Source organism: Podarcis muralis, chromosome 1, assembly GCF_964188315.1.
Source record: "Podarcis muralis chromosome 1, rPodMur119.hap1.1, whole genome shotgun sequence".
Classification (NCBI taxonomy): domain Eukaryota; kingdom Metazoa; phylum Chordata; class Lepidosauria; order Squamata; family Lacertidae; genus Podarcis; species Podarcis muralis.
In genome coordinates this window covers 103,113,220-103,127,090 of record NC_135655.1, presented here as the reverse complement: position 1 = coordinate 103,127,090, position 13,871 = coordinate 103,113,220, and the positions used below count along the sequence as shown (strand labels likewise).

The 13,871-nt window shown below is 43.1% G+C and overlaps 1 protein-coding gene across 8 annotated transcripts in view; it reads right to left on the bottom strand.

Moving 5' to 3' along the window:
- Positions 1–13,871, bottom strand: part of FMNL2 (formin like 2) — a 193,129-nt gene that overhangs the window by 77,715 nt on the left and 101,543 nt on the right. For all 8 annotated transcript variants that reach the window (XM_028745968.2, XM_028745960.2, XM_028745984.2 and 5 more), the window contains exon 2: positions 9,252–9,335. In XM_028745968.2, the coding sequence (XP_028601801.1) occupies positions 9,252–9,335 (84 nt within the window). The remainder of the gene's footprint in view (positions 1–9,251; positions 9,336–13,871) is intronic.

Below are 13,871 nucleotides of genomic sequence, written 5' to 3'. Positions count from 1 at the left end.
TGTGATGGAGGAGGGCTGGCTTAAGGACAGTTCCAGGGGCCAGATACAGATGTTTGTAGGGCTGCATATGGCTCTACCCAATCCTAGTTTAGAGAAGAAAGCAAACCTCAAACTTTGGCTCGTTTCCCATAGTTAACGTGAACCACAGCAGGGCTTAAAGAACATGGGGTGATGAAGCTTTCTTAGGGAAGTTGGAACCCACTTACAAAGCAAGATCTGCACAGGTCAGACTACTGTGTCAAAAGTCTCCCCACATTCAGAAGTGAGGCAGGCAATGACCCATGAGAGGGGCTTCTTGACTGTGGTGACTTGACTCTTGAATGCTCTCCTCAGTAAGGCTCGCCCAGCACACAGTCTAATGTCTTCACAGCACAAGGAAAGGGCCTCCTTAAATTTTGCATGGCCTTTTAGATACTGAGTTCTACTCTGTTTTAATCTGGCTTTTTCCTTCTCTGCTGCTACTATTTTTAGCAGTTGTTATGAACCAATAAAGGAACTGATGGCATCTAATGTATTTTTTATATAGAAATAAATACGACAATATTTTACAAAGAGAGAAATAGATAAACAGAAGCACAAAGGCAGCAAAAATTATGGAAGCAATTTTTATACAGCCCAATGCTTACATCTACTCTCTGGAAAGAATGGCTGGATAATTTTAACTGGAGAGTGGGAGGCTTCTTTTGTAGAGGAAGAACAAGAAGAAAAAGAGAGAGAGCAGAGATTTTGTGGATGTGGTCTGTCATATGCAGTGTGACAGTCTGATTTAAAATAAAAACTAAAAAAAAAAAAATCCTCTGACGGGAATTCACTTGCTGTTTGAGTCTGCTGTACCAAACAAGGCTAGCACCACATGCTTCTGGGACTGCTGAAGGGGGAATCCCAATACAGTTGCATACAAATGTGCTGCTCAGCAAGAAGTGATGGAACTTAAGATGCTCTGAAGCAGAAGCAGAAACATATCCCCAGTGCAACACAAGACACAACCTGGCTTGCAAGGGTTTATATTCACAATGTTAATAATATAAAAAGTTCACTCCCACAATATCTGATACCACAAATTTGCTGACATTTGCTTATATATTTATTTAAATTTAGCCTTGCTGCAAAGATTCCGAGTGTACTTCTCAAAAATCACACAATAAAACAGCCAAATAAAAATAATTTCATCAGGTGGTAAGTGCCCTGATCAATATTCAAAAACAGCTGTGTAATTACAGCCCATTTAAAATAAAATAAAATATAAAATAAAATTCAGTCTAGAAAATTTCCAGAGGAGGGAACAAGGAGTAGACAAAAGCATTCCCTCATCCCCTTGTGTGCCTGGCTTGACAGAAGACTTCACTGTTAGTTCAAACACAGTTTCTTGTGTTGTCTAAACTGGGAAACTCTGGTTTAAGCACTGTTTACAAAGCAGGATTTCATAACTGCTTTGCAATCCTAGTTTTTAGGTGGTATTTAATCTACAGGTGTGGGTGAGTTATAATTTCATAATTACAGTGGTACCTTGGGTTACATACGCTTCAGGTTACAGACTCCGCTAACCCAGAAATAGTACCTCGGGTTAAGAACTTTGCTTCGGAATGAGAACAAAATTTGTGTTCCGGTGGCCTGGCGGCAGCAGGAGACCCCATTAGCTAAAGTGGTGCTTCAGGTTAAGAACAGTTTCAGGTTAAGAACGGACCTCCAGAATGAATTAAGTACTTAACCCAAGGTACCACTGTATATGAAAGTGTGGCTGGGGAAACCCAGCCAGATGGGCAGGGTACAAATAATAAATTGTTGCTGTTGTTGTTGTTGTTGTTATGTAACAAGAGACTGCTAGATCAGGCCAATGGCCCATTTAGTCCAGAATCCTGTTCTCAAACTGGCCAAGCAGTTTGTAGGAAGATCTTTTAAGCAGGACCTGAGCGCCACACCACACCTGTGATTACCAGCAACAGATATTCAGGTGCATATTGCCTCTGACAGTGGAGGTGGAACATGGCCATTGTGTTTAGTAGCCACTGATAGCCTTATTCCCTATGAATTTGCCTACTCCTTTTTTAAAAGCTATCCACCATTGGTGACCACCACTGCCTCCTGTGGAAGCAAGCTCCGTAGTTTAACTGTGTGATACTTTCTTTAATCTGCCCCGAATCCTCCAACATCCAGTGGGTGTCCACAAATTCTAGTTGTTACGAGAAACGGAGAAAAACTTTCCTCTACCCACTTTTTCCATTCCATGCGTAATTATATAAACGTCTACCTCGTCCCCTCTTACTCGCTTTTTCTCTACTCTGGAGAGTCCCAAGTGCTGAAACCTTTTCCTCATGGGGAATTGCACCTTCCCCTTTTAATCATTTTGGTTGCCCTTTTCCAAATTTCACATCAAAATTCATATTCTACTATAAGTGAAGAAAAGTAGTAGCTCAAAGGGAGGTTTCAAATGTCTGCAGAACAGAATTATAAACATTAAGGCGTTTTTTTGCCCCCCATCCCCCCAAAGAATGTGAATCGGACAAATGAAATTTCAAATTCCACTCTCTTGGTGCTCTGAGATTCATTGACATGTTTTATGCCAAGAACTATGGCGTTAGTTTCTAAAAAATAACCCACCTTTTAATGCAATGAGGACACACACACACACACACACACATTCCCTTGTCGCTAACAAATCTTTTCTAAAGAAGGTGGAAAAATCACTCATAAACCGAGTCATAAATGAGAACATGGAACAGCTGATTCCAGGATATCCTACCCACTGCTGCAGAAAGGTTAACAACTCCACAAGAGGACAAGAAATGGAATATTTTGTTTTATTTTTCTTTAGTCTAATTGGCTAAAGTCCAATTTAGGCATAATGAACTAAAGAACAAAAGTTTGGGGCTTTAGCCTTAAACAAAAGGGAACATTTGCCTAGATGTGTCTACAAAGCCCTTAGGGTGTAGGTCTAAAATTGTAACGGGGGAGCGAGGTAAATTTATTCCATTCTTCATTTATAAAATTTGTATTCTGCTTCTAATAGATAAAATAACATCTAAGTCTGTTTTATTTTTTACATACAATATAATTGGAGGGGCATCAATACAGATTCAAAGAAGAACAGCCTTCACATCAGACTTAAAAAAAAACAAACAACTATATAAAAGCAGAGTCAAACTATATACCACAGACAAAACTAAGCACTGCACACAAAAATTAATAAAGAACATTAAAAATTTGGAATCACGGTCTCCAGGAACACTTGTGTCATTTATTGGACAAGGACTTGGACTACGTAGACCAGATTCAAAGTCTACTTGAGTGTCCCTACATCCAGTCCAAAATTTTGGTCACATCAGCTCTCTACTATGAATCCTGTAGCTTTCCTTCCTTTGGCAGGCTCCAAAACTTGCATTTCAAAACACTCTTACTCTGAATATACCTGAGAATTTCAACCACTCTGGTGCAATGGGCAGAGGACTGGTAATCGAATGGAAAGCCATATTTGAACGGAAGCCCCCTATTTGAATTCCTGCTCATAGAGCTCACTGGACAAAAACTTACTCAAGTCTTCATCCTTCAGGTCAACATAGCTTACAGGGCTAAGGACTTTTAAAAAAATAAGCATTCCCTCCCCCCACATCTCCCTTTTGAAACTGCATTGCCCCCAACCACCCATCAGGGGGCATAAAAGAACTTTGTAAAGGTTCCAAACACCTAATCTCCTCCCCACAAACCTTAATAACCAACAGATTGTACTAGTCAAGCACAAAGGATGCAATGATCACATTTCTCCTGAACCAATGAAAGAAAACTCTCCTACATCACTTGCCCTAGTCATCGAGGTCCTACTTGAAGATGGCAAATTAATTTGCAGTCAAGAACAGGCAAATGCAACTTTTATTTCTTCTCGTATTGCTCTTTCCCATTGACCTACCTAGTGCATGTGTTGCCTTGAAACCTAATCTGATTCCCCCACCTTCCAAATTCCTACCATTCCAAACTGCAGAAATAGCTTTCTCGAGCAATTCTCCCCATTCTAAAAAAATGCCTACACCCTAGTCTATCTACTGAAGTCGCAATACAGACCCCTCCTCTTTCTCCTCCTATCCAGGTTTCATGGGGAAAGCATTTGTGAAGTACGCAGATGCTTGCTTTGATATTAATTTGTTTACTTATTTAGCTGAACAGACAGGGGTGGGGGCAACATTTTAACATGTAATCCCGGAACTATCCAAAATCTCAGATGCTTGGAGAACTATAAAAGTTGGGGTAATTTTTATTTGCCTTTGGGATGATGCATTTTTTGAAATGAGCCCTCTTTCCCCACCCCAAGTTAAAGTGAGAATTCTCATGGATGATTTTTAAAAATAAATAAACAAAAGCAATAAGGAGAAGCCTGCTGAACAAGGCCAAAGGTCCACTTAGTCCAGCATCCTGTTCTCACAGTCACAAAGCAGATGTCTCCCCTTATTCATCATTTTTCTTAACTAAATTAAATAATATCTTGCTATGTGAGAAAACGAAAGCAGGTCTCTTTCCCTCTCTCTCCCTTACACATGCACACACACACAAACACACACACACACCCCTGCTTCAGATGTCCAAAATATCTCATAGGGTTCTCAGCTTCTTAGGCTAGTGATTCAAATACTGTATTCTTTGCTCTATAAGACTCACTTTTTCCCTCCTAAAAGTAAGGGGAAATGTGTGCGCGTCTTATGGAGCGAATGCAGGCTGCGCAGCTATCCCAGAACCCAGATCAGCAAGAGGGATCACTGCTTTTGCTGCGCAGTGATCCATCTTGTTGTCCTGGCTTCTGAGATACAGAATTTTTTTTTCTTGTTTTCCTCCTCCAAAAACTAGGTGCATCTTATGGTCTGGTGCATCTTATACAGCGAAAAATACGGTACATAAGGCAGCTTACAGAGGAAGTGTGTCCCTTCCTTTCCTGGACAGGGGCCTAGCAACAATCAAATACTTATCAGAGGAATAAACCGTCTGTTACCGCCAAATAGGATCTTGTCAGTATTATGTCTCTGCTGTTTGACATGCCGAATCTGCTTTAACCACGTGCTGTAATTGCATGGTTAGAGATATAAATATTGCATGCACCATATGCTTCATTCGAATCTCTTTATGAAATGTCTGCCTCATGGCTGCTCTAATTTACACCCACTGGCAATGACCCTCGAGGAGTCAGTAGGTCAGCCACAGATGGGGCTGCTGCAACATAGAAGCTCTTGATGTTTACAGTCGTGGTAGAGGTGGAAAGGAATGGCAAAGGGGGTGCATAGGAGGAATTATCATAACTGTTCTGGAACTCTCCCCCTTTCATTGGAACAGGGAGATGAGAGCAAGTGCCATTTAACAGCAGGGCTTTGATGAACCAAGGTGCTTCAGACAACGAAATGACAATATTCAAGAGTATCTCTCAGATTTCCCCACCCCTTTCCTCTGATTGAAATTCTCACCTGCCTTCCTGAACCCTGCTATCAATGTATCTCCAGACTCCAAGACTACTGATCTCTATCTGAAATGGCAGGGCTGTGTGCTGCAAATGAGCACAATTGACTCTGAGGTGTGAATGACAGTGCCTGGGCCTCAACCATATAGCTATTGCATTCTTCCTGAATCCTGCTGGCTGACAGTGTATACAACTGAGGACAAAGCTCACAATTCATAGAGGCTTTTCGCTCTTAACTGTGCACGCTGTAAGCAAACAGCCCCGAGGAAATGAGTTACTTACAGCAGATTAAGCAATTTGCCACAGTGTCTCAGTAAATTGCAATTGTAAGCTGTACAATGCTTTTAAATGTTCTGCGTGGAATAGCCAACCAACACAAACTGTTAGTCCTGTAGCTCCAAGACAAAATGACAACTGCACTGGGGGATATACAAGGCATATTCCATGGAGTTGCTTTTGGTTTTAGTTATTAATTTGGGGTGACTCTATGAAACTATGGGCAGACCCAATGGCTGAGCTTCAGAAGTGCTTAAGTGCAAACAGATTTGCTGAGTCTAGTCCTCTGTTTGCAGGTCTTCTGTTTAACAGAGCCTTTCCAAGATTGCCAAATACCCCTTTATTGTAAAATATTTCCCCTTCTTTTTTTGGGTGACTGCTTCAGATTCAAAAAACCCTAATGCTTCCCCCTTGTTGTTTAGTCGTGTCCGACTCTTCGTGACCCCATGGACCAGAGCATGCCAGGCACTTCTGTCTTCCACTGCCTCCCACAGCTTGGTCAAACTCGTGTTCGTAGCTTCAAGAACACTGTCCAACCATCTCGTTCTCTGTCGTCCCCTTCTCCTTGCACCCTCAATCTTCCCAACATCTGGGTCTTTTCCAGGGAATCTTCTCTTCTCATGAGGTGGCCAAAGTATTGGAGCTTCAGCTTCAGGATCTGTCCTTCCAGTGAGCACTCAGGGCTGATTTCCTTAAGAATGGATAGGTTTGATCTTCTTGCAGTCCATGGGACTCTCAAGAGTCTCCTCCAGTGCCAGAATTCAAAAGCATCCATTCTTCGGCGATCAGCCTTCTTTATGGTCCAGCTCTCACTTCCATACATCACTACTGGGAAAACCATAGCTTTAACTATAGGACCTTTGTCGGCAAGGTGATCTCTCTGCTTTTTAAGATGCTGTCTAGGTTTGTCATTGCTTTTCTCCCAAGAAGCAGGCCTCTTTTAATTTCGTGACTGCTGTCACCATCTGCAGTGATCATGGATTCCTAGAAAGTAAAATCTCTCACTGCCTCCCTTCTATTTGCCAGGAGGTGATGGGACTAGTGGTCATGATCTTAGTTTTTTTGATGCTGAGCTTCAGACCATATTTTGCCCTCTCCTCTTTCACCCTCATTAAAAGGGGTTTTAATTCCTCCTCACTTTCTGCCATCAAGGTTGTGTCATCTGCATATCTGAGGTTGTTGATATTTCTTCCGGCAATCTTAATTCCGGCTTGGGATTCATCCAGCCCAGCCTTTTGCATGATGAATTCTGCATATAAGTTAAATAAACAGGGAGACAACATACAGCCTTGTCGTACTCCTTTCCCAATTGTGAACCAATCAGTTGTTCCATATCCAGTTCTAACTGTAGCTTCTTGTCCTACATAGAGATTTCTCAGGAGACAGATGAGGTGATCAGGCACTCCCATTACTTTAAGAACTTGCCATAGTTTGCTGTGGTCGACATAGTCAATGAAGCAGAAGTAGAAGTTTTTCTGGAACTCTCTAGCTTTCTCCATAATCCAGCACATGTTTGCAGTTTGGTCTCTGGTTCCTCTACCCCTTCGAAATCCAGCTTGGGCATAAATAAATGATGCTGTATTTCTATTTGGCCCACTGCAGATATAATAATTGTGCAGTGGCAGGAAACTGTGCATCCCCAAAGACCATGGTTTCATTCTCCGAATGGTTGGCAGCAATTCCATCATTTTCAGAAAAGACTAAAAGGTACTAAAGAAGAGGGGAGGCAAATGTTTCACTTCTCTACATCCTGCAGAAGTTGGCCCAAGTTAAGCAATCCAAACAGTATGACACAGGGCCAGGCTTTCCCCCTTTCCTTAACAATGGTGGTGGCCTAGTCTCTGGAAATGAAATGGGGACAACAGACTAGTGATCCCTCAGTTTCTCTTTGTGAGGAGACCAACTGTGATAGTCATGCTGTGTCAAGAACTGGCAGGATGACAGAGAGGAGGAAGAGGATCCTGGTGAGGGGTGTAGCCAGGACTGGGACACACCAAAGCAAGCAGGGGTTTGGGGAAGGAAGTACTCACTGGGTGATGGACCATGTCGAGGGGATGGGTTCAGTGCACAGGAACCAAAACAGCAAGACCCATCACCAGAGCCAGAGGAGCCTCAGGCTCCATGAACACAGTGGGCTCTGAAGCGTAGGGATGATCTAGGAAGGTCCCCAGCCCAGCTCCCTAGCTGGTCAGGTAGGGCTCGCTAGCCCTGGGAGTATGTGTGTGATTTCTCCGCTGGAGTGAGCCTGGAACAGGCGAGGGTCACCTGCCTCATCAAGCCCAGATGCCACAATCAGCAGGCAAAGTACAAAAGGGAAGCAGAGCTGAGGTGCTGGGTCTGCTCAACTTGCCACGTTGGTTGGACCATGGCTTGGATGTTCCAGGGAACTCTTGGAGACTATTCTTTTGTGGGACTGACCTCCATGTACCCTGACCCCTGCATTGGCTGCAGAGGTGGGAATTTGGCCTGAGTGGACTCTCGACTTGTTGGCCTGCACACTAACATCTGCTGTGGGAGTATTCACTCCAGCAGGACTTGCCTCCAGGTACCCCATGGTTCAGGACGCTGTGACCTGGAATTGTATCTACCAAGAAATAGACAGAACCCATCTTGTTTCTACTCAGGTCAAGCAAACCATTTAATCTATTGCATTTTACGCCAAAGCTTAGAAAGCTACACTGTCCATATCCTGTATCCTGTATCAATCAACAATAAGAAAAGTGTTGCAAAGGGGAAATAAAACACATATGCTCTAAAATACAGATAGGGAGGATCCTTTCAATGAGGGTTTACAGCTGGACAGCCCTGTAGTCTGAGCTAATGCAGTTCACGTGGGTTTAGAGCCCAAAGATTTGCATCTTTCCCCTTGGCTTTTTCATGGCACTTTTATTACTCCTGGCCATCACTGGCAAATCACACATTCCGGGTGTAGAGCATCATCCACATTCTGCAGCTTCCACTTCTCAACCTCAAGGTGGGGTGGCTGCTTTCCTTTTCCCAGGCGTCAGGCTCTCTTTAAATCAAATCACATAGCCAATGGGTATGTGGTAATGACCAGGAAAGTCTGTGCTTGCTCAAAAAGAGGTGTTTGGATTGATTTGCAAATAAAGTGGGGAAATATTGAATATTGAACACAGCAGCGGGTGCACACAACTGGATCATCAGAGACTAGAAGCCACATACACAGGCTTTTCTCACAGCTATCATACACTCAAGAGGTTGCATGAATCAATCCTATGTTAGAAGTCTTCTGCCAGCAGAAACAACCCATTAGATTTCTGTTCTCAGCTACCCCAACATTTTAAGAGATTTAATGAGAGCATTGGTCTTGTTTGCATGGAGAAAAGTACCAGGTTCAATCCTTGACACTTTAAGCTGCTCTAGATCTGGAGAGCTGCTGCCAGTCAGAATGGCAGGTACCAGACCAGATGAATGAAGAGTCTGGTCCTGTATAAGGCAGCTTCCTAGGCATCTACTACTATCATGGCATAGGGACAGTGTTTGTAAGACCAGCCTTAAGGAACCTATTGGTTGTCACACTTACCTGATCACAGATCAGCTCCCACTTCTTCTCGTTGTCGTACTGTCGAAGTAGCCTTGCTTTGTCAGGAGGCAAATTCATTGCATTCTGCGGAGAAAGAGAAAGCAAACATGGGTGACCACAGCAGGCTTAAGGTTTGAGAGGTCTGATGTGAACAGACCATAACAATGTGGTTGCAATTAACGTTAATTGTTTTCCTTTGAATTCTCGGTTAACAGAGTTAATCCACAGCATTCCACAAAAAAGGATGTTGAAACAAGAATTGCCAGGGAAGAGAAGTTGAAGCAAACAAGGCACTTTTTCCCTCCCCAAGGGGAATCAATCCAGACTTGGTCAAGATTCAGAGGTTTCTCACGTGAACCAGAACAGGATAGAAGAGTCGGGTGGCAATTTTCTCCCCCTCCTCTGCCACATATGCACACATTAATTGCTGCAGCACTTGTACAACTGTATGGCCGCAGCAGTATAAATAAAGGAGTGTGCAGGGTAGAATGCTATATTCAATGCACATTAAGTCAGTGCAGTTACTTATTTATACTACTTCTTATTATTTATGTTTATATCGCCACCAACACACTAGGTAAGTAACTTCCAGAAGAGAAGCCGTGTTAACCTGTTGCAGCTAACACACAACTGTTTCTGCGTGTGCGCGCACACACACACTGATCCCTCTCTATCCTCCATCCAGACCAGTAAGAAGCATTAGCAAAGTTCTAAGACACATTCCAGCCAATCAAAAACACCCTGAGGTGCGAAGTAGAATGGGGAGGGTGTGGCCTGGAAAAAGTTCAAGGGTCAGAAAGAGACACCTTGAGGGCAGCATTTGGCCTGCAGGCCTGAAGTCCCCCACCCTTGATTTAAAGGATACCAAAATAAAACAGAACATTTCACAATGAACGGACAGGATCCTTTGCAGGACTTAACTGAGTGGAAATTACAATTTCCCCCCTGGCAGGCCTCCAGCTGCATGGCAGGCAGATATAAAATAAACCGCTTTGAGCTTTTATTGGAATCAAGCAGTATTTAAATGTTTTGAAATATATGCATATATAACAAACATTCCCTGCATCCATTTTGGGTAGGGTGGGCTTTATTTATCAGGGGTCAGCAAACTTTTTCAGCAGGGGGCCAGTCCACTGTCCCTCAGACCTTGTGGGGGGTCAGACTATTTGGGGGGGGGGGGATGAACGAATTCCTATGCCCCACAAATAACCCAGAGATGCATTTTAAATAAAAGCACACATTCTGCTCATGTAAAAACACGCAGATTCCCGGACCATCTGCAGAAGGCAATTGGGCCAGATACGGCCCCTGGGCCTCAGGTTGCCTAGCCATGATTTAACTATACTTGTAGAATCATATCATAGGATCAAAGAATTGTAGAGTTGGAAGGGACCGTGAGGGTCAACCACCTGCAATGCAGGAACTTTCCCAACTTGGGGCTCAAACCCACAACCCTGAGATTAAGAGTCTCGTGCTCTACCAACTGATCTATCCCCACTGCACTATACCTTTCAGATGTAACCTGCCCTAGGACCTTGCAGTGAAGGAAGGGTAACTCAGCATCAACATCACACGAGCAAAAGCTTCAACTGTTGAATTTCTGCCTGCGGTACAGCTGTTAAGAGACACAGGAGCCCTGCCAGAAAAAGCGGCATTCCTGATACTATGTCAGGTATCAGCCAACAGCCTCCATAATATAGTTTAAAAATATTTGTTGCAAGCAGAGCATTCATTGCAAAGTCCTGAGATGTAAGTGTAGGTAAGAATCATAATCCGTACAGAGTGAGCTTTCCTCCTCTCTTACCTAAAGGCATAAATGAAGGCCTACAGTTTAAAACCTCTCTTTTAAAAATAAACCTTGAAATGTCATTAAAATGCTAATGAAGTGCTATTCTGTTGTAACAGCAGGGCAACATTCTGATTTTTAAAATGTCACTGCATGCAAACTGAAGGAGATAATTTACATACTTGGGCTCTAATCTGTGCCCATAGTGATATGGCCCTTCTCATATAAAGGTAACACAATGAATTGGAAATGATGGCTGACAACCAGCACTAACAAAATATTTGAATAGATGGGGGGGGGAGGTTTGTCAAAACAGGGGGAAAGGCATTGGCTACAGTCAATGCCTTCAGGGCAGCCTCACATCTTAAGATTTCAGAAGGTCTTTGCCATGGGAGCATATTCACCCAGTGCTTTTCAAGCTGCTCTGGCTCCCGGTGGAGTACAGGGTCAGATTTAAGGTGCTGCTTTTGACCTTTAAAGCCCTTCACGGCCTAGGACCCTCGTACCTACGGGACCGCCTCTCCTGGTATGCCCCACGGAGAGCCTCAAGGTCCATAAATAACAACACCCTAGTGGTCCCAGGCCCTAAGGAAGTTAGATTGGCTTCAACCAGAGCCAGGGCCTTTTCAACTCTGGCTCCGGCCTGGTGGAACGCTCTGCCTCATGAGACCAGGGCTCTGCAGGATCTGATTTCTTTCCGCAGGGCCTGTAAGACAGAGTTCCGCCTGGCCTTTGGCTTGGAGCCAATTTGATTCCCTCCCTCTCTCTCTTTCTTTTTTCTTTTCCTTCTCCTCCTGCAATGAGGCTACATTTTAATATTTAATATTTTAATGTTCCGTTATTTTAATGTTGTATTTTATTTTTGTTTTTAAGTTCTTGTTTTTATTATTGCTTGTAAGCCGCTCTGAGCCCGGCCTTGGCTGGGGAGGGCGGGGTATAAATAAAAAATTATTATTATTATTATTATTATTAAGGTAGGATCTCTCTGCTGCCACTACCAAGTACCTAACAGAGCACAAGAAAATCAGTGATGTTGAACTCAATATGCGTACACTGCTATGCCACTATTTACTGTAATAAAATTAGCATGAAGCTTGTTTACATTGCAACTACTACATCAAGCAGAAGCTAACTCCCAAATTGTTCCAGGTACCTAGTAAAATACAAATGGGTAAACGAAATGCTACACAGAGTTTTGTCTATTCATAGCGATACAATTTAGTTACACGCATTGAAAGCAAATAAACAAATCATGGGCGTATCTCATTTAGGAGCTGGAAATGGGAACGAACTGGAGAGAAAATTATCAAAAGTTGTGAATGTAGAACTGCACTCATTTCACAACAGATCCCAGGTTCCAACCTACTATTCTTTTCCACCATGTTTTGCAAGCTTCTGTGCTGGTGCTCTTGAGGAAAAGTCCCTTTCATTCAACGTTACACCTACCAGGATATCACATCATCATCATCATCATCATCATCATTATTATTATTATTATTATTATTATTATTATTATGCAATTTCTAGGATGCTAAGTGACAAAAGGAGTAGGGTGGAGTGGGGGAAAGAACTCAAAACATTTAATCCCATTTGTAATGGCTCACTGTGACTTTCAGTGTCATGCCTTTATACCGCCAGGAGTGCAATGAGTGGCATTCCTGGAATTGCCAGAATGTTGAAATTCCAAAGCGGAAGAATTCATGTGACTCAACAATAACTGTAAACAATTAGCTCCCTAGTACCTGTAAGGCGTCTAAGTCAACATTGTGGCTACGCTTGATGTAGAGAAGCTTTGCACAACACCCTTTACAAAACTTGCCTATTGCCTCTCCTAATATCAAAAGGAAAAGAAGACATGGCAGCCACTACAGTGCCATAAAGGACTCTTTACAGCCTGGAGGGAGCACTCGTCTACATGCCTGGGGCAGTTGATATTTCTTCAGAGTGAAGCGGGGCACCAAGTACTTACAGCCCTGCTTTAGATGCTCAGCTAATAAGAAAAATTCTACCAACTGCTTCAAAAATGCGGGTTCTTTTATTACCTCTGCTTTTGAGAGCAGATCCAGGCTTGCTCTTTCTGCCTAAATCACCATTTTATTAGCATCACAATTGCAACTTTCTTCACCCTTCTGTGGAAGGCTAATTCCTTGCAATCCTACCAAGAAATCTTCACCTCTCCTTTTGCATTGTCATAAATGATTCATAGTCTACCCTGGAGATGTCTATGGTGTGACTTGTCCTCTTTCCTGTAATTACACCGCATGCTTGAGTGTGCTGGGATTGTGTAACATTTGCTAGTCATGCTGTACTGTGTTGCAATCACCTCCTCCAACTGAAAGATAACCTGGCTGCAGTTCACAGAGCCCTGCTTCACTCAACACAACCCGCAGCAAAGTGAATGGATGAGGCAACAGCCTCCTTTTGACTGTACCTTCTCAGGCTCAAAAAATAGTTCAATCTTGGGCTTGGCGGTCTCTGATCCTGAGGCTCAGAGGCATGGCCACTCTGGGTTACAGGATCACCACATGAATTAATTTTGTTTAGATGTGTTTACACCTGCACATGTAAAACATAGACAGGGTCTATGTGTGCTGCAAAGCAGGTATACCTGCAGCTACCTGGTGATTGTACTTGGTGACAAACCCTGGTTTGCACCTCTATAGACAGAGTCTACAGAATAAGTGAAACACATCTGAAGCTGCAGTTCTAAGCACATATTCTTAGGGATTTACTTCCAGTTATTGCTTGGAATCACCCTGTAAGTTTCACTGTCTTGTTTTGCAAGCTTCTGTGCCAGGGATGGAATGTTGTTGGAACCACAACTCCCATCATCC